This window comes from Fistularia commersonii, chromosome 36, assembly GCF_037954325.1.
Source record: "Fistularia commersonii isolate RoL2024-O1a breed Wild chromosome 36, RoL_Fcom_v1.0, whole genome shotgun sequence".
Taxonomy (NCBI): domain Eukaryota; kingdom Metazoa; phylum Chordata; class Actinopteri; order Syngnathiformes; family Fistulariidae; genus Fistularia; species Fistularia commersonii.
The window spans coordinates 3,046,694-3,067,507 of record NC_141319.1 but is presented as its reverse complement, the minus strand read 5'-3'; the positions used below and the strand labels follow the sequence as shown (position 1 = coordinate 3,067,507).

General features: G+C 47.1%; 1 protein-coding gene across 4 annotated transcripts; it reads right to left on the bottom strand.

Annotated features, from left to right (window-relative positions):
* Positions 1-165: 165 nt before the first annotated feature.
* On the bottom strand, positions 166-20,501 carry cep170bb (centrosomal protein 170Bb). 4 transcript variants are annotated; one of them, XM_086142988.1, is made up of 20 exons: positions 20,275-20,501; positions 18,416-18,553; positions 18,212-18,301; positions 17,357-17,435; positions 17,173-17,231; positions 16,669-16,786; positions 15,697-15,798; positions 14,711-15,175; positions 12,926-13,983; positions 12,337-12,513; positions 12,066-12,183; positions 10,022-11,743; positions 8,334-8,565; positions 8,085-8,241; positions 6,368-6,406; positions 4,496-4,633; positions 3,297-3,385; positions 2,924-3,017; positions 2,778-2,829; positions 166-2,196 (listed from the first exon to the last, which is right to left on the bottom strand). In XM_086142988.1, exons 2-20 carry the CDS (start codon positions 18,518-18,520, stop codon positions 2,000-2,002), a joined length of 5,091 nt encoding a protein of 1,696 aa, XP_085999114.1. In that variant the 5' UTR covers positions 18,521-18,553; positions 20,275-20,501; the 3' UTR covers positions 166-1,999. The 4 variants fall into 4 exon arrangements, with proteins under 4 accessions (XP_085999114.1, XP_085999115.1, XP_085999117.1 ...); XM_086142989.1 differs by lacking the exon at positions 6,368-6,406; XM_086142991.1 differs by lacking the exon at positions 12,337-12,513.
* Positions 20,502-20,814: the final 313 nt, after the last annotated feature.

Sequence of the window (20,814 nt, the reverse complement as noted above, 5' to 3'; positions counted from 1 at the left end):
GGGCACCTGTTGTGCCCGCAAGGTAAACGTTTAAATATTTGTTTCATATAGCACTTTTCTTTTTTAACGGTCTACAAATGTGAAGCAAATGGGAGCTGTTATTAGTCACGGAACCACAAATACTCGCTTGCTATAATGTTGTATTCAGACCAAAAGTAAAGTGGATGTTTTTTTTTTCTTTTCTGTTCAGAAATGAGCAGCGCAAGGATGTAAAATCACGGGAACTGATCATTTAAACCTAATGTCCAGGACCAACATGGCAAGTTCAAGGATGTTGTTATTTCTGCATTATTCTGGTGTGTTGAATTTTCTTACATAGACGGAACTGAACGGTAACAAGGCCTCAATATGGTTATTTTGGTCCGAGTCGATGAGAAAGTCGATTCCCCCTCACGTTTGTTCTGAATACACCATGAGAAGCTGGATTCTTTTAGTGAGTTCTCCAGTAAATGCCAGTATACAGTTGTTGTTATTGTCCAGTAAAAGAAGTCCAGTCAAAATAATCTATGGGTGCCCATTATACAAACAAACAGATATGAAAGACGAGTCTATTAGAAAAGAAAAATCAGGATTTTGCCACTTATATGTATGAGATCTTTATCTTGGAAGGAGGAAGTTGAGACATGTCTGACTTTACTGTGAAGAAGCACTTGTACATGAAGTCATCATAGGTCTTCTGGCATTAACTGATGAGCTCACGTTGACACCGGGTCTGACAGATCAGACGTTTTCACAAAAGCGTAGCACTACTTGGCAAACCAAACTAGGATACATTATTAGCCTCACCGGATTGTCATGTTGTTTAATTCGTTGAGATTCAGAGAGGGACGACCCGCGGTAGCTCGGCCGGCTAAGTTTGAGGTCATTCGTCAGAAAGCTCTCTGCTGACATTCAGCTTTCTCACACAATCGCAGACAGCAAACCAAAAATAAAAAGCTTCGTCACAGGACTGAACATTCAGTAAAACAAAACGCGGCTTCTTCCTACTAACCATCACGCTACGTTCTTTGTCTGAGAAGCCGGACCACTAAAGCAGCACAAAGCCAGGTGATGGTCACACGACAACATTCTCCTCATAAACACACGTGGAAACCAAAATTGCAAAGGGACACAATAACTTATCATCTGTTCAACGCAGTGACAGATCCTCGAAGCGACACTTCATTAATACTTTACATCATCTACTTACTGCGGCGAGCAGGTGTATTTTGTAGCTTTGACTACATTTTGTTCAGCTTGTGCGACGTGAAAGCAGAATTTGTCGACACGTTCTTTGTAGACCAAAATAAATAAAAAACAAAAAAACAAGAGTTTGTTTTGGACAGTTTCTGTGCATTCACCCCATCAGGACGCTCAAAAAACCCACAAGAGTTTAACTTTAAACGCTGGAGATCCAAAGGTATGGTCTAAATTTGCCACTACATCCTACTTCTGAGCAGCTCTTCATGGTGCATTGATAGTGTCTACTTTGCTGACCCGGACATGTGCTAACCTTTACAGTATATTCCTGCTTTAACCTCCATGTTTGTGGCTGACTCTCAAGTCTATGGTCAACTATTTATCCAGGCTAATTGTTTGATAACTACCATGCTGACTGTCAAAGCGAATTACGGGCTAACTATCATATTCTTTGCTTGCTTTCATATTCTTGCACATCCAACATAGATGTGGCGGACACCTATCATGCCAGCTATTTATTATCAGGTCAACTTTCATATTTCTAGTCATACAACATTACTAGTACACCGTCATACTCCGACTCGATACTTATATTTGTGGTAGACTAGTATGCTCACTGGTTACTACATTGACTGGTTACTGTCGGCCTGAGGATGGGCCGTGCAAGTAGTCACTATCTCAATAGCTACTCATAGAAACGCACGTGAATGGGATTCACAGTAAGGGAGATTATTAGAGTAGTACATGTGGGCAGAATAGTAGCGGTGGTGTGGTGGGTGTGAATGCACAGCTATTGTCCAGAGGTGCTACAGTGGCTTGTTCAAGCCAAATAATGGGCCCCATCGGGTCCCCGCGGTGGCCTCTTGGTGCTTTCGTTGGCGTTGGGAGATGGGGGGACGCCACGTTGTTTGCTGGGTTTCTTTTCCTTCGCGGATGCCCGGGGAGTCTGGACGAGGGCCGACGAGCTGACAGCTGCCATCTGGAAATTCCCACCAGGTTCTACGATAGTGTTTATCACTACAACAAGAAGAAGAGGGCATTCATGTAAATTATGGCCAAATCCGATAAACACGTGTCTCGTTTGATTAATGTCATGAGCTTTAGGATGCATTTTCATTATTAATTTAAGACATACTAATACATACGTGTACTAGCGCATTCCTGGATAACAATTATATTACTGGCTAACAATCATATTTCTAATCAACAAAAACACTTGGTGATCATATCACCTGGTTTACATGACCCTTAAAGAACAAGTACATTCCTACAGTATTTGCATGCTCTTCATATATCATATATGTAGATTAGGGCGGAGGGCTTTTGGTCCTCCATCACTAATGTTAACTAGGATAGTTAGGAATGGTTAGCGTATGACAAGACAGAGCTGCACTTATACGCAGATGACAGAGTTATACATTTTAAAACTTCTAAAGGATTTAATTATTTCAATTATTCAATGATTTCATTCATCCATTGTTATGATCAGTCATCAGTGTTGTTTCTCTCCTGCCAGATTTGTTCATCGAGGGAAATAAATGTTTCTGCAACTGTTAATGAAGACACCGCCCAGTGCGTTTGACCAAATCCATGTTTACCTTCAAGTTGCCTCTGCACCCTTCTGAGCTCTTTCAAAATGGAGGTAATTTCCTACAGCAGCCAATGAAAACAGGGGAAAGATAAATCGCTAAAACGCACCGGACATTTTGACTTTTTCAAATAATAATGAATGATTTTGAAGAACCTTATTAGAGGTTTTAAGTATGGGGACTTCAGTCTCTGTTTTGATCTTCGCCTCGATCTCCTCCCAGACCTCTGCCTTGTTCTGGAACAGAACCCTGAAGAGCAACAAACAGAAAAGCGGGATTCCAATAGAGATACACGTACAAGCATAACGGATGTCTTAATAGGTCCAGAAGTCTTCAAAAAAATCCACTTTGATCTTTTACAAAATCCAAGGCTCAACTTCCACGTAATCTTCAACGAAGAGTGCCAAGAGCAGTAACTTGTCGCAACTCTTTTTGTTTTTTTCCCTCCGACATCATAATTTCATTCGTCTTACATGATGACCGAAAAGTTGCATCCTTACATCAACTCCAAATGCTCTCCTTACTCACTTCATCTTTTCTGCTAGCTGCTCGGTATTCTCCCGAATGGCCTGCGACAGCTGGGACACTGGATTCAGCATCAAGTTGTCGAGGATCACCTGAAACGGAGAAGTCGGAGACCAAAGACAACGCAAGGAGACCTCAGCAAAATCCTGAAGGATGTTTCCATCCTGTTGTCCCAGCAAACCAAAACTAACTGCACTAGTGGTTGCATTCTGGGTAAAGTTTCTGTTGCATTCAGGCTACATCCAGACTGCAGGCTCAGATTTCAACCTTTGTTAGGCTGTTCTCATTAACAAATATGCTAACTTCTGAATTGACTTTTTTTCCTCAATACCTATGCTACTTTAATTTGTCTGGAAGGACTTTTGGATTACACTGAGTTTAGTTGGGAGGATATTTTAGTACCTGAAAGTTAACATTTTGAAAGCACATTTTGGTTTGAATCCAGACCAAACGCATCCCATTGTTGGAGCTCGTTTCAAGGTCCAAGTTTGATGGTCCTGATCACTCAGAGAACAGCTCTCGGCCATAAACGCCACACCTGTGGGAGCCAGATCTGCTCTTGGGCTTGTGCTATCTCTCGAGGTCAAATGTGCGGGGGGAACCTCCACAACAATCTGGGTTATGATTTATCTATCCAAATCATGACATCACTTCCTATTTACATTACACAAGTTCTACCCTTTTAACATTCAAATATTCTGAAGTGCTGAATTCTTTTAATATTTTCTCATTGAGGTCTACAGATGTTTTCCTCTGGTGTGCAGGGAAAATGTTTCCATTATCTGTCCACCACGGTGTGGACAGATAGTTTTTCCATAAGCCACAAGGCACCTGTTCCCTCTCAGAATTTCTTGGATCATCTGGTTATTTTTTCATTTCAATGTCGTTGGCTACTTTTTCAAATGAAATGCTTGGGCCTTGCTTCTGTCATGCCTTTTTGAACTGTATTTTCAAAATATTTGTATTTACCATTTGAATCAAAATTAAAAAGTGGTTGATGTGTTTTCAAAGTGGTTTACGGTTTATATTTTTGGACTAAATAGTAAAGTATTATTATCCGACGGACTGACGCAGGTTGGCATCAATATTGTCCAGATCTAAATTCAAGAGAAAAGTTCAACACGTTTCGCCTTTCAGCCACATTAGATTGACAAACTGAGCTGCAGAGTGAACGTCTCCTTAAGAGGTGATTCGACAGTGACCTCTTCTCGGTTCCACAGCCGCCGTTGCTTAGAACCGGGCTCCGGCTCATTCATGTTTGCGTCCAGCTCGTAGACGGCCGCAGAACCCGGCGGAACCTTCTGGTAGTTTAAACTGGCTTCAGGGATATGTTGAACCAGCTGGAAAGAGAATATTCATGATGAAACCAGCGAGCAGCTGAGCAAGGGGGATGGTGGCACTCCGTGGAGACATGCACCAAGTTCACATGCAGCTGTGATGGTTGGGGTGGGTGGGTGGGTGGGGGGGGGGGGCTACAGTGTATGCAGTGAATTTTAGTACTGCTGGGATACAGCGCGTGAACAACATGAAAGGGTGCAAGAACATCTACTGGTCACAGAACCAGTAACATAAGTCCAAACCCGCAAAGGTGTGCAGGACAGTGAAGGTTTCATAATGCTGAAATCCACTGAGTGAAGCGAGGAAAGGAAACCAGCAGCAGCGATGAGGCTGAATGTCAACTTCTGAATGCAAGCAGGGGAGGGTTTTTCAAGGTCATTCTACCTCAATCACACTGATGAAGTAGAAAAGAGAGGAGGGCGGTCAAACAGTGGCGGGCAAAGGAGAATCGTGTCAGGTGGTCGCAGTAAGTCAGTCCTTTGGACTCCCCGGCTGATTTTCAATAAGCCACGGAGCAACGAGGCAACGCAAATCTTCCGATCGTAGTTTCGGATCAATCTGCAGATCAGACTGGCTCTTCATCCCTGCTGTCTGGGGACCGAACCAATTACAACTGAAAAACAGAAATGTCCCAGGGGACTCATCTCCGGTTTAAGATGGAATGTATGAAATGGACGCTGCGGCTATATCGGCCTCGGACGAGATTGGATTTACAATAAAAGACAACCAAAATAGCCCAGCTTCGAAGAAACTAGCTTTCTTAGTTCTCAACGCTCAAAACAAATTTTCCTGAGTCTCAGCACAACATCACATACGACGTCCTAGACTGGATGTAGGCTGAGCCAATCATCTCCAGCACTATAGGGGGGCTACCACGCACCCCGACAAATATAGAGAAAATATCAGTTAGAGAGGACCAGACAAGCTTTCAAATGCTTAAAATAATATCAGTGGTACTGTATTGCTTTGTTTAAAATATCTGCAAAACGGTATGTAAAAATGAAAGATGCCATCTGATGATCAAACAGAGATCTGCAGCTTACGGAAAGTCAACTTAGCAGACAGAACAGAATCTGCGGCTTCCTGCTTTGCAGTGACACACTGTCCGAACATGATCGTGATTAAATTCTATTATCAAGACAGTAAACAAAGTCAGAGCCAGTATTATTGTCAATTTCTCCACATGAACTACACATACAGGGGAATTGGGAAGACGATTCAAAAGCATTTTGGTCAGTTTATCTATCATTAAAATGTACTTCTCCAGATTCTTTTTACTGAAAATAGCTAGTCTTGCGAGCTGGCTAGCGGTAGCTTGGTGAAATCTCATCATAGCTGGATATAAAAGCCTTTATGTTAGACTGTGGGCAGGATAGATAGCAGATTAGCTTTGCCAGTGCAAAAGTCTGCAGCCGGTAATGAAGTTATGAACATTTCATTCAAAACAGCATAAAATATAAACGGAAATGGCAGTCTGAGCGGGGTTGCCTCCTCAATGAGTGGTCACTTGTAGAGTGATTCCAAATTTTTCTTACGGAAACTGATGATAATTCTCCATACAGGGACGACTGTCATGAGAATGGAGAAATCTCCAAAAAGAAAAGAAAACCAAAGCGTCAAATGTGCTGCAGAGCAATCCAACACCGGTGAGGGGAGTGTGTTAGGATCGGTGATGGGAAAGGGAGTAGGAACCAATCACAGCACGGGGGGGGGACATATGAGTCAGAGTTAGACACCTCAGAAGGCTGAACCCCACGTAAGTATGGACATGGCGTCTGCGCAGCAGAACAGAGAAATGAATCATGAGAAACCAAGGGCATGTAGATGCTTCCCGGCAACCAGTCAATCAACCTGCGACCTGGAGCTCAGACTGCACAGATGCGAGTTTTATTACATCTCCCTCTGTCTGGGTGTTTTCATCTATGGCGCTGCTGTCTAGAAAACGTGAAAAAAAATCCCAACCCACTATAAAGTGCCTAATCCTATAGACAGCACACACTGTGTGGTGTTCACGATGCTAAAAGTCAAGTGAAAAAGCTGATTGATTTTCTTCGATCTGCTCGAGTCACATGATGGTGTATGTTCAAAATTAAAATTACTATCAAAGTTTGAAGCAAACAACAGATTTGAATTGAAATGGGACGAATTCAGCTTGATAGAGCCCTTTAGCTCAACTATGTGGTAATAATCATGTTTTCCCGCTATAGTGTGTGAGAAATTTAGTGTTTGTTTTGCTACTTGTGATTGGGCGTTGAATCGTCTTGGCAGTTTTTCTATTTCCAGTTAGCCGGGGGCGCGAGTAAGGCAGGGCAACCAGGTTTGCGGTGTGCGGGTGAGACCAGGAGAAGAACGAGAGCTGCACCTGGAGGACTTTCTGGACTGAAAAAGTTCAGGTTCCGCTTGACGTAAAGTGCCGAGCGGTCAAACACTGTAGCTGCTACAGTGACTGGACTGCGGCACGCCAGAGAGAGAGAAAAAAAAAAAAAAAATGACGACGCCAAAAAAAGGACTTTGCCGTCGTGTTAGTTAGCTGGCTAAGCTAACTGGATCGCTAACCGGGGACGACAATCCGCGGCAGCCCAGATAGCGCTCCAGGTGACCAGGAAAAGCCTGGTAGCTCCTCTGGCCACGAGGGAAACGGCGACCAGCCCTTCCCTCCTGCCGCCTCAGCCGACTGCTCACGGTTAATCAAATCTTTGCACTTAAGGCCTTAAAACACCTTATAGCCTTGACTTTGACACTTTATAGTTTTGTTTGTATTTCTTATCCCCCCCCCTTTTTTTTTTTACTGTTTAAACAATTTCCTACTATTATTTGTTATTGTTATGTTTTACTTGAAACTCTGGCACAACTATTTCCTTCCTTCGGGATAAATAAAGTTGTTCTTATTCTTATTCTTATACTGTTAGGAGCTGGAATAAAGAACGCTGACATTGATTCTTCTCCAAGCGTGACTACTTCGCTTCATTTTGCTGACGGATTCTGCTCAAAGAGGGAGAATTAGCCTCTTATTTTTCCTCCTGCCGACCGAAGTAAAGGGCCTGTACGTTTTTTTGGCTCCCACGTTCTTCAGCGTCGATCAGGCCTGCAACTGGGGGTTTATTTTTCTTTGATTTTTCCTATACGAGCACCAGCTGGTGTGTAGGTACGGGCCCACAATTTAAAGTGTTATACAAAGGGTCATGATTTCATTTTTATTTTCCTCAGACGCATTCTCATTTCTGTTAAAAGTTATTTTTGTGAAGTGCTTCGGCGATTTGTTTGCTATAAGTGGTATTTTTTGCGATCTTTGAAGAAAGGGTAAATACATTTTACCACGGAACGGGGAATAATTCTCGACCCAGGGCGCTGACCTCATAACAGGGTTAGAGAAGCGCTACAAGTGTTTTTTCATTTTAAGACGCTGAGGTGGGTGAACTGGGACGGTCGCTGGCGACTCTCAGCGGGGCTCACCTCCTCCCTCGCCGAGATGGTGGAGGCTGGCGTGTTGGGCATTGAGCCGGGCGAAGTGGTGGTGCCCATCCCGGAGCTCGGCGAATCTCCGTCACCGGCCACATCGTGGATTTCCTTGGCAAGGATGGCCAGATCTTTGGCCAAGTCCTGACTGAGCCTGTCATGGTAACAGAAAGCCAGGATGAGGCAAACGGGACTGTTTTCTTTATGAATTTAAAGGAAGAATCTAGAATATCACTGATGTGTTACTTGGCGATCTCGGCGCTATGCGTGGACCAGTTCTGGTAGGGGTCTCCCTCATTCTGGTCCTCATCTTCTGTATCCAGGGAGGCGGATTTGGAGCGGGTGGCGGCTGTCTTGTGGCCATGGGCTGTGTGAGCGGAGCTGGGGGGATGGGAGGAGCGCTTGGTTTTGGCGCTACTTTTGTACTCCTCGTCAGACGAAGAGGAAAAGTCTGAGCCCTTCTGCCTGCGATGTGTACCTGCAAATGTTATAATCAAAATGAGGTTATCCTGAGTATGAGTACACGTTACTTAAAAGTGATGGACAACCTATGTTAACCTCAATCAACCTTTTATTGCTTTGATCACTTCTCATAAGTTATAGCCAGACTTAACATAAAGATGTCAAAAATTGATAGATAATCTACTCCAGCCCAGTGTTTCCCAATCTTTTTTGAGCCACGGCACATATTTTACATTAGAAAAATCACACGGCACACCACCGAATAAATAGGTCAAAAACATTTTTAACGAATGAGAATGAAACCGTAGTCACAAATTTACTTAGTGTGAAATCTAATATATCTAATATCTGTAGATTCGTCAAGTTGCAATGCAAATTTTCCACCGATGTGCAACTTTTCCAGAAAACTTTTTACGATGTCTGAAGACATGTCATCAATATGTCTGGAAATGGTATTATTTGAGAGAACTCTGGCTATTTCTTTATCAACGCCAGAGCCGAGCATTTCTTCTACAATGATTTTGCCGGCAGGTAGTATTAATGTTTTGCTACGGTGTGTGGCTGTTTGGATTTAGAGATGAGTTCAGCAACTTTGTAGCAAGCTTTCACTGCTTTCTCACTCGTCTTGGTAGTTTTCAACATTGCTGCCTGTTTGTTTACGCAGATGCGAGTACTTTTTATTTTAAAAATGTGTCACGCAAAGCGTCACTAATCACTCTGATACACAGATGCACAGGTTGATTCACTACCCGTTGCCATGGAATGGGCACGCTGCCCACATAGACATAGGAAGACACATTATTTGCGTTAAATAAATAATTTTCGGACCAATCGGGTGAAAGTGGGCATTTTTCCACGGCACACCTGATGATCTCTCACGGCACACTAATATGCCGCGGCACAGTGGTTGGGAAACGCTGCTCTAGCCAATCTGATCCGAGCCACAGCTCTGTGATAGAACTGGGTACGTTGTGGGAAACGGGACCCCCGACCACTGACTGCAGCGCCATATCGAACGGTTTATCCCTTGGCGACTTCGACTCCAATTTAATCTAAAAGGATCAGGTGCACCAACAGCCACGATGGTCTTAATATAGTTGTTGTAAGACCAGTGCTGCAGTTTGGCCTCTGAGGAAAATTTGCATCAACTTTCAACACTTTAACTGTTTCAAAGGTTTCTTCATGGTATCATGATCAAAGCTACTTCCATAAAACAAGTGCTACAAAAGTTGTGTTTTTTTTGTTGGTGAATGAAAATATCTTAGGAAGATGGCATCTGGTTTTGGGACTTTTAATGGTGCAAAGCCAAATGCTTTTAGAGTGAAATTTATCCTCTCGATCTCAATCTTTTCCTTTTGATTGTTGATAACGGCAACATAAAGACACACAAGTACTTCCTTGTGAACGAGTATAAGGTAAATACTCATTTCGTTGCTTGGTCGAGTGGGAAATAGGAGAACCTGAGAACTCACCAGCGCTGGAGTACTTGGCGCCACTTGACCGGGTCCGGGTCAGAGGCGTCTTCCCCGGGGCTCCGCCGCCTTTGCTGGCAGCTTGTCGGGCGTCGCCGACCGACGTCTTCCTGGCAGAGACGACCGTCTCGGAGGTCCGGTTGGAGAAGCCGGACCTGCTGGTCGAGGACGTCTCGTTGTCGCTGGGAGCCGTGAAGGAGCCGGTCCTCTTCCTCGGCATGGCCAGGATGTCGAGTCTGGAGAGTTTCTTCACCTCAGGGGAAACTTTAGGCGGGGCAGTGATGTTGTCGGAGTTTTGGGAAGCCCGGTCCGTCTCGGTGCCTTCGTTGTCGGACGCTTCCCCGAGGCGCGCGCGACGCAGCATGGACGCACGTGTCGGCCGCGGCGCCGACAGGCTGTTCGACCTCGTCAGAACCTGCTGGGCAGCTGTTTTGGACGTCTTTCCGTTATCGTCTTTGTGAAGAGGGGCGCTCAGTTTTTTACTGCGACTAGACAGGCGGGAAATTTCCTGATCGGATGACGTCGTTTCGGTCCAGTGTTGGCCGGGACCTTGCTGGCCCTCGGAAAGCTCCCCGGAGCCCCGGTTCCCGGCGCTGCGACGCATCTGAAAGCGCTTCGCCGCCTCGGCTTTGCTCGACGAGTCGCCGGTCGTCTGGTTTCGACGCTTTTCGGAAAGCCGCTCGCGGGCGGTGAGCTGGCGGCCCTTTTCCTGGACTGACGACGAGGTCTTCTCTTTCTGGAGACCACTGACGGCTCGCTTTTTGGAGGCGGAGCTGACCGGGGCATTTTTGCTGCTGACCTGGCTGACCGTGCTCGCTGTGTCCACGTCGGACTCTCCGGAAAGGGAATCGTCCATATGGCTGGAGGAGCCTCCTTTCTTTGAGCTCCGCCCGGAGCCTGACGACGGGAACTTGGTGTCCAGGGAGGACAAAGTTCCCTCGGGCTCCTGAAGGAAGGGCTCCGCGTCTTGGAACTCCTCCCTCCTCTGTTCCATATCTCGGATGGACGGGTGGCTGGAGATGTGTGGGAGCTTCTTCATCTGGACGTTGTCGCTGGGTCTGTCTTTGGTGAAACTCTCCTGCCGGACGAAGGACGATATACCGCTGTCTTTTGTGGGGACCGAATCCTTGTCATGCGTTTGGAGGTTCGGAGCTGAGCTGTTGGGTTTGACGCCGGTCCTCTTGGGTTCGTGGCCACTAAGGTGTCGGATAAGGACGGTGGTAGGGGGGGGTTTCGGCGGGTGTTCTCGTGTCCTCTCAGACTGCACTGGGCTTCTGGCCTGGTCGGGTTTGCTCGGACCGTCTTCGGATCCGATGTAAAAAGAGGTGGCTTTGGTGGATGGGGACAATCTCTCTTGACCCTTGAACTGAGGAGCGGCGCCTCCGGAAGGACTCGCCCCGGTTCTCGCCTGGGTCTTTTTTATTTGCTCCACGACGGGCGTGTCATCTGAGCGGCTGGCGTCACTCAGGCTGTCTGGATCCACGTCGTCCTGAACAGATAGGTGCTGAGCGGAATCCTGCGGACACAAGGGGCCGCACACCCTGTCCAGATGCTCTTGGCCTTGGAGAGACTCGTGTCTGATGCGGATGCTCGGGAGGCCGACGTCCAGCCTCTCGGGCGGCACCTGTGGGAGTAGCCTCCTCGTCCTGGAGCTGTGGCTGGACTCAGACTCGGAGTTGTCATAGCTGCAACCTCCCATTGAGCGGCTCAGGCTGTGCAAATCTACAAAGATAGTTTAGATTAAATGCGTCTTTCACTTTTACTGTATTAACAAAAAAACACATTCCAAGACTGTAGTACTGCATCTTTCCATACGATCACTCGGGACCTTTCTTTATATTGTGGACAAGTGGGAATGGGTTGGGTTCGGTTAGGCCTCACCATAATCTAGCCCCCGGACTTAATCTGTGTAAACACGACTGTTAAAACAGTAAATTCAATTCGTTGATCGATACGATGTCTCATCTTATTGCTAATGTGAAAATCACAGTGGCCATCATATAGGGTGGAAAAAAAAAAAGCTTGGTAAAATTCAGTCAGGCACCTTCTAGAAACTCCCCCTGGGGCGGAGTGGAACCCGGATCAGCATAGCTGTCTGCCAGGCTGGCCCAGCGGGAAACCCACTTGGGCCCCTCCGGACCTGCCGCCGGGCCGGTTGGAACCTAAAAACAGAGAACAGACAAATAAATTAAAGCAAACGCTTCGGAGAAGAGGGGAGGGGGGGGGTTAAAGGCACAGGAAGATTGACCGGAGGGCGTCGACTGCATGCACAGGGACACTCTTTGCCGAGCGGCCGTATTCGGCCTTGTGTTTACCTGTATGGGGCTTGTTTGGGGGACGCCGAGGGCAGCCGGGGTTAAGCCATGCAGCGGGTCCACAGCACTACCATCACTAGGCAGGTTAGTTTGCTCATCCTTGCCATCATTTATGACGGGCCTATACACTCCTGTGTTCACACCACTGTACTCGGGAGAGTCGAGGACACCAAACACCTGTGAGAGCACAGGGCATGCATGGAGGGGGCGGGGAGTGGGGGGGCACAACAGGGAGGTCTCATTCATGCATTCCTAGAAGACAGCTAGAGGGGTACAGGAGGGTCTACAGCGGGTCCTCTGGATACTTCATTTCTACATAATTACATTTGATCGGGTCGGTTTGATAAAATTCTATCGTCAACCGCCGTCCTACACGGACAGGCGTTTTTTGTTTGTTGTCAGAATTAGAAGAATATCGAATACACCCGAGCAATCGGGTAAGAGATCGCCCGGGAAGATTTTGATGGAGCGCAGCTCGCCGCCGGTGTTGCCGTCGACTCTGGAGTCCAAACAAGAACGCAGACACGGGATCCTGCGAGGGAGCCGTCTGTTAACCGGTCGCTAAGTGAAACGGCGGTGTGCTGGTCACCTGATCAATCATGTTGCGGGCCTCCTCCACTTCTTTGTCCTGAGACTCCGTCTCAATGGTGTAAGTCCCGGCGTCGCTGAGGCTGTCGTCCTCCTCGTTCCTGGCGATTCTCGGAGAACCCTTCTGGTCTCCATGCATACCCAGGGACAGTGTCGGGGTAACGGGGGCTCCGGAGGAGTGGAGTGGAGAGGTGGTCTGGCTGGGCAGCTTGGGGGGGACGGATGGCTTCAAAATCGGGGAGGAGGGGTAGGACGCTGCGGAGGGAGTTGGAGGTCCTTGCGGCGAGGGAATTCTTGCATTGGGGGGAGTCACCATTACTGGCGGCGCTGACATGGGTGGAGGGGACATCTTGTCCCGCGGCGGGGGGGAATCCGGTTGGCCGGCATCCTTCAGGAATTCGGCCGCAAACTCCTGAGCCAGCTTGGACTTCTTCCCAACGCTTCCGAACGGCCTGATGATGATCCCCGAGGAGGAGCGTGAGGAGGATGCGGAGGAGGCCACCTCTCCCTCGGTTTTTTCTCTCTTCAGGGAGCTCGACCTCTGGGGGCCCCCGTGGCCCTTCAGAGGGACCGTCACTTGCTGGGTGGGGGGAATGTGGCCGTGCACCGACGCCGGCCTTTCGCCACCTTTTCGTCTCTCCAGCTTGGCTTTGAGGGCGGAGTAGGAGTCGGCGTGGGCAGGGTTGTGCGTGAAGGACTGCGAGCGCTTCTTGCGAGGGTGGTCGTCGAAGAACTCGATGATGAAGGCCTGCTGGGTCAGGTGCTCCGGGTTTGGGGCCTGCTTAGCCGTGTCCGCGGTTGGGGACTCTGTCTTGGGGGGGCTCTGGGACAGGGGCCTCTCGGGGGCCACGATGGAGGCAGGGGCCATTCTGGGTGGCGAGTACTGCAGCGGCTGGTGGAGGGTCGGCACTGGGGCCGGCACCGCCGCCTGCACGGACCCGAGGGTCCTCTCAGACTCGACGGACTGTTGAGACCGAACGGAGTGGGTGGATTTACTCGTCCTTGCCTTCAGCACCGGGTCCTCAGAGTCACTCTGGGTTCCATCCTCGTGATGGTGACCTGGAAACGAGGACATAAACACAACATTTTACGGGTTACTGCAAAGTTCTACCGCGTCGGTTGATGTCCTGAAGATACAGAAAGTAGTTGGGCTCCTAAAAAGCCGCTCTGCCAATTTCCTCTCGTTTCCTCGTATCCACATGATTGAAATCATGTGACTTTTTACAAATGTTTTCCACGTGAATAATGACAGACTTGAGGGTTTGGAACTGGGGTGCCCAAAATGTCGATCGAGGGTAGATCACATACCAATCAAAGTCTGTCATCAATCCTCCCGATGACACTTGCCAGTTGACTGAATTACGGGGTGGCCAATCTGAGATCTTTTCTTCCTGACACACAAGTCACAACGCATGTGCAGTCAACTGCACAAAAGCTACTGCAATTTAGCAAGTTAGCCTTTCAAACCATTGCTTTTAAAGAAAAAGGGTAAAACGTTAGCGTGGGAGCCGAATCAAGCAAGAAACTAAAAAACATACTACTTCCATGCGTAAAGGGAGGAAGCCTTTTTTTCCCACAATGTCAGATTACCAGTAAATTTGCATGACCTACCTTCTGAAGAGGGGAGATAAAGAGTATTGACCCAAAATGCAGTCTGTTGTATATATTGTGTTAAGTAAATTAGCTCACAAGTTTAAAAAAGTGTGGGGCCCTCCTGGTTTTCCAACATATAGGAAAGATCTGAGTCGCTAAAATTCTGAACGGCCGACGTTCACAGATGTCTGACCTTTCAGGGTCTTGATGTTCATGGCGAGGTCGCTCTTTGTGCTGTAAACGTCGTCGCAGACGGGGCGCCTCCTCATCATGCTGACGTCACTGTGGACCAGCCAATCCACCACTTTGCTCTCAGCCGACATCACCTCGGCGGGCGCGGCGGCGGCGGCGGCGGCGGCGGTCACCCTGGCATGGGGCTGCTTCCTCTGACGGGTGGAGAATTTGGTCACGTGATCTTTGATCTTAATCTTGCCCGGCATGCAGTCGTCAAACTCGATGGTGAAGGAGGCATGGCTCTGGACCACCGGCGGCGTCTGGGTGGTTGGTGAAGGCGGGGCAGGGGGCGCGTCCGTGTCCTTGGTCGGGATCTCGTGCAGCTCGGTGCTGGAGCACTTCGGGGGCTGGAAGTCCTTGGTGGGGATCTCGAAGTAGCTGGGCTCACGGTGGTATGAAGGGAAGACGGTCTTTGGTTGAGAATCTGACGGGGAATCGGAAAATAAAAGTCAGGATCCAAAGACCAAACACCTTCACAGAGTCAAAGAGCTTGGTTTGTAGATGAGATGATAAACATGAAGACTCAGAATACCCAAGAGAAAATATGATAAAAAGACATCGCGACCAAGCATTTGGAAAAACAGACGATGGCGCAGTTAGCTTGAGAGAAACCATCGAAAGGGAAAGAGAACAAGAAGCCAACAAGGCATCGGTAGAACCAGGGAGGAGAATTCTCAATCCGCATGCCGACATGTATTCAGCGGCCACATTCAGACCGCCGCCATCTATCGCGCTGCTGTTTTTTTGGGTCTCTTTCTGCTTTCTGAAACGGAAATCAGAAAGAAACTCTGCCCTCTGGTGGATACATTGCTTAAGAACAACACAACATGGGCATAATGTGGCCAGTGGTATTTGGCCGCCTTTGAAATGGACCTGCCTGTTAACATATGGAAACTGTTGGGTCAGACATCTTCAACAAACTTGCTCTAGAAAATATTTGTTTACCTTGTTGCGGGTCGTCACCGCTGCGATCTTTGCTCCCGTAATCCTCCTCTCCCCACCAGGACGGCTGGCCGTACAGGGGAGTGGGTCGGCATGCTGGGACATCTGTCAACAGAACGCAGGCAAAGAGATGGATCGGTGGATGTCGCGTATCTGGATTATTTCCTTTTTTTTTTTGCGTCGTGGACGCAGAGCAGCAGCAACGCATCCTTCATTTGACCGGCAGGTGCAGGAATCATTAAAAATCCTAACACTGGACACTCAGGGTGAGTCAGCGTTTTTTGTTTTTTTTTGAAGATGGAGGCAGCAGAGAGGACGGGTACAGGTTTGAATTTAGTTTTGATTAAATGCTGAGGAGGGAATACACAGGAAATCAGAAAAAACAATAAGAAACAAGCCATGGGTGTGACCTTTGCAAATACAGCTTGTTAATCTAATTCTTGTTTTCTTTTGGACACTTTAAATGCTCAGGTTTTTTTTTGTGGCTGATCTACTTGTGGCCTTCTACCCCCAAACAAAGACTTCAGTGATGTGACTGAATTCAAAAAGTACAGTTGATTTAACAGGGAAAAAAAAGAAATCGGGTCGTGCATAGGTTAGCAATAAGATCCCTGGTTTGATTCCGACTGCGGGCCTTAAAGTGTAGAATTTGTACGTTTGTGGGTTTCCCTTGGGTACTCTGGTTTCCCCCAAAAGTCCAAAAACATGCAGTAGGTTCATTGCAGACCCCAAATTGCTTAGACGTATGAATGAGAGAGTGAATGGTCGTATGTCTCTATATGCCGCCCTGCTGTCAACGAAGCAACTGGCCCCTCGCCCAGCGATAGCAGGGATGGCCCCTGCCATAGTCCCCTCTAGGCTGAAAAGATCATGAATGAATGAAAAAAAGAAAATTCCCAATGACACGCCAGTTGGCATATTTGTCAGTGGCCTATATGACACCCTAAAATAGTCCCACTCCCCTGCTTTACGTACCCTGGGTTATGGTCTTGGCACTCTGGGTTTTATCGGGTCTCGCTTGGTCTTCGGGCTCCGCTCGCTTCCCCTCCGAAGCCTTCAAGCTCATCTGCAGCTGGCTGGTGTACTTTTCGTGCTGAGGTGAAGAGGAAACAGGAGACGCCCCTGAGCTGTCAGCTTTAGCATCTCCGGAAAGACATTGCACAAGAGTCTACTGATGCGCCGCCATCTTGGTCCCGTGGTGCTGATTCTGCGAGCTGTCTATTTCAATAGGGCTTGCCAATATCTGACCAAACTGTAAATGGATTACTTTTTAGAGTGATACGTATTGGAATCGATGAGGATTTCAAACTCTGATTTTGTATTTATCGTCACAGTTTGCGTTTTGTTTTTGGCCAAAGGAGGCAGTCGATCTTTGTGCTTCAGGTCGAGACATTTTTTTCTCATGTCGGCTGCTTAAAAAAAAAACACTGGAAAAAGACAGGAATGTCTTTGGATCACAGAGATGAAGTCCAGACTCACCTTCAGTGCCTCCTCTGGCACTTTGTGCTGACTCTTCTCCAGCACATAGACGTGGGAATGTGCAGGGAAGGTTAAAAAAAACAACAGTAACTCACTCTAATGTAAAGCCGCATGGACACTGAAGTTGAAAGTGTGTGTGTGTGTGTGTGTGTGTGGGCGTGCTTGATCTCAGACTGAAGGATATCATATCCGAAGCGGATGATGTCAGATAGTTTGAGGGTGATGTAGGTCTGATCAGGGATCCTCAGGTCGTTCACAAAGGTCTAGGGGGGAAATAGAAAAAAAGTAGAAAAACAGACGTTTACTGCGAGTGTTTGCAAACAAATCCAACTCTCATGTTCTGGTGTTTACTGCTAATGTCGGCCATCTGTCATTCACTCGTTCATTATCTGTACAGCTTATCCTGCACTTGCGAGGGTGGGGGTTGGGGGTCGCCAGTCAATCCCAAGGCCACATATAGTGACATGCAACCATTCCCGTGTCTGGGAAATTTAGAATCTTCAATAAACCTCCAGTTTTTGGCAGGAAACCAGAAAACATGGAGGACACCCATGCAGACACGGGGAAACCTTGCTAACCCCACACGGAAAAGCGTCCCATCGGAATCAAACTAGGTACCTTCCATCTGCCACTTTATTAATCCCTTGCGTGAAATTGTTTATTGCATTTAATCCATCATGGCTGAACCATGGCCAGTGAGTAGCTGTTAGGGATTCAAACCATGGACCTTTTGTTCCAAGAAAACCGCTCATACCGATCCAGTCACGCAGCTGGGATTGACTAAAAAAAAAAAAAAAAAAAATGGAAAAAACCATTCCTCCCGCGGTTATGTTCTTTCGTCTTTCGTAGTTTGCTTATTGTTTAAATTGTGTTATTGGCTATGCATGTTGGGTGTTTTACAACTCTTGTCCTCGACCACTTGTGGTGTATTATCAGCAGGTGATTATTTTTGTCGTTTTCTACTCGCATCGTTTTCTCTCCCACTGTTTTGTTGTTTGCAAGCTGTTGTGTATCCGTGGCAACGGCCCGGTATTCTCACCCCGTTCAGGCTGCCCAGGTCTTTGACCAGGTGTTCATCTGTGGTTGGGTTGTAGTTGATGACGGCGTGCTGTTTGTCCACACTCCGAGACTGCGACGGCAACAGTTGGACAGGTAAACAGAGAGAGCGGCGCTTTTTAGAGGGGGGGTACGGAACGATCACCTGACCAGGTCACCTGACCAGGTCACATGACCGGCGTCTCACCTGCAGCATCAGCTCACAGTCTTCTCGGCCCACGAAGATCATCTCTTTGGGGAGGCGGTGCCGAGTGCCGGAGCTGCTCACCAGGAACCATGACGTCACACTCATCTTCACAATACCGCTTGGAAACCCCAGCGCATCCTGGGACAAGAAGGCCGAGACAGAGGGGAGGCACAGAACGGTTATTTGTCTTAAAAAAAAAGTCTGACTGAGCGTCAAAACTATGTGTTTATGAGAATCTTCCAGTGTGATTGTGACATCAGCGGACAATAGGAGAGCGTGGCAGCTCCTCCACAAGGTTTCTGTTACTATGGCAACAAGAACGGCACAGAGATCATACGTCCTGTTCAAGATTTTGAATGCAGGACGTTTGGTGCAGCGTAACCAAAATATTACATTTTGCTTAAAAGGAAAATGTATTTCCTATCATTTTCAAAATAGATTTAATTTCTCATACTAATGCCATATGATTTTTATCTTTTTTTGTTTTTTTCTTCCCTGAGGTTTTCCTTGCTACTCCTCTTGGTGGCTTTTAAGAAAATAACTTATCCACGTTGATGTTATTTTTAAATTATGTTCATAATTTTCTTTTTAGTAGTATCAACGTAGTTTGTTTTTTAATTATGTCTTGTCATTTTCAAGTGATTTATACAAAGGCCAGGTTTTTTTCTTTAATTAAATTACTAATTTTCAGGTTACTTTTTCAAAAATGCTATTTTTTGATCCTCGTTAGCTGATTTTTAAATCATACCATTAAAAGCCTAGCCATAAACCAGACAATTAATGCACATTGATACCATCAATGAAAGAAGCTCTATTTCCTAAAATCAGAAAACAGGAGAATAGATAGGATCATTTTTAATTACAGATATTGTCACAGACAATTTTCTGATCTCTTTTTTTTTCAATGAATGGCAAGCCGGTCCACCGTTTTCCAGCTGCTGCCTCGCTGTGGGAGTTTTAGTTTTATATATTTAAGTTTATTTATCCTCCATCGAGTCCAGCCTTCATGATTAGAGACAGATGGACGCCAGAGTTGTTTAAATGTTCATATGAACCCCTCACTCTAAAGTTTTTAATGTTGCCAGCCCAACAAATTCCAAATGTTAACATCCACCAATTCTATATTTTTGACTGTATTTTATAATAAGTTATCCAAGCGTAGATAATCACAGACACCTTTCTGATGTCATACTGCAGCATCTGTTCATGCAAACATTAAAATGAATGGCAGAATAAAAACTAAACGCTGCTTATATATCACAGAAGTCAAAAAATCATTTATAATTAAACAAAGAGGGCTTGAAAGAATCAATGAGCATCATTTTTTTTTCATTACAACGTTTTAAAATAAACTCACTGTCTGAATAATTCAAGCTGATAGGAGACAGACGCGGATATCGATTGATATGATAAGGATTATTGATTATGATATATGATCAGTGGTGATCAGGCCTGTTCGACCTGACAGGAAGTGATCTTAATGCTGGTCACGTGACCTCGGGCGTCATTTTCTGCCACTCACCTGAAATGAGCCACACCCGGGATGACACACACACACACACACACACACACACACACACACGTTTTGAGCGGCTCATCAGTCGCATCCACCCGGGCCTCGGAGGTCCACCTGCGGCCGCAGGCCGGAGCGGCTTCCGCCGTTCAGCCCCGAAGCCGTATTGTGATTATCGCCGGCGGGAAAGGCGGACGGACGGACGAACGGACGGGCAACCGGACGGGTTCGTTACCGGACAGGTGGAAAAACGGACGGAGAACCGGAAGGACGGCCGGCCGCCCCTCATCCCCCTCACAGCCCCCCGCCCCTCCTCCACGCCCTGTCCGCCTCCGCCAGCTCCTACCTCCGCTCCAGATGCTGCCGCCGCTGCTCTCCGCCGTTTAAAACCAGGAGTGACGCGCTGCGGGGCGGACAAAGCATGAGAGGCGTCGCCGGGGAGAAGCGGAGCCGGTACCGGGGGTCTGGGGGACGGGAGCCGGAGGAGCGGGTCGCCTCGGGCTGCGCGGTTGACGGTCGCCGATGCTGCTGTTATGGCATCCCTGTCTCCTCCTGACGCACCAGCTGCCACCCGCTGCGTCAAGACGTCAGCTACGACACCGGAAGTGCAACTGTCATGCCTTCAAAATAAAAGCATGCGGCGTTAAAGTAACTAGTCCTCACAAATACCTTCAGGATTAGTTTTTCCGACGTTCCTATAGAATTAAGGGATTCGGATTTTTATTTTGCAAAAATTTCATTTTAATGCTCCTGAAATAAATGTTCTGGCGGATATCAGATTTTGCAACATGTAGGTCCATCCCTTTGTAATTGAGAGCAATTTTACGTTTAATAGTTACTTACACAGTTCCACATACATTCAAAAAATTGTATGCGCAAGGAAGTG

Coding starts and splice junctions, on each gene's coding strand:
- cep170bb (XM_086142988.1), bottom strand. CDS start 18,520: ATGAGTGTGACGTCATGGTTCCTGGTGAGCAGCTCCGGCACTCGGCAC. Junction 12,184..12,336: donor CCCAAACAAGCCCCATACAG/GTAAACACAAGG, acceptor CTCTGTTTTTAG/GTTCCAACCGGCCCGGCGGC. Junction 6,407..8,084: donor CCATCTCGGCGAGGGAGGAG/GTGAGCCCCGCT, acceptor TCTGCTGCGCAG/ACGCCATGTCCATACTTACG.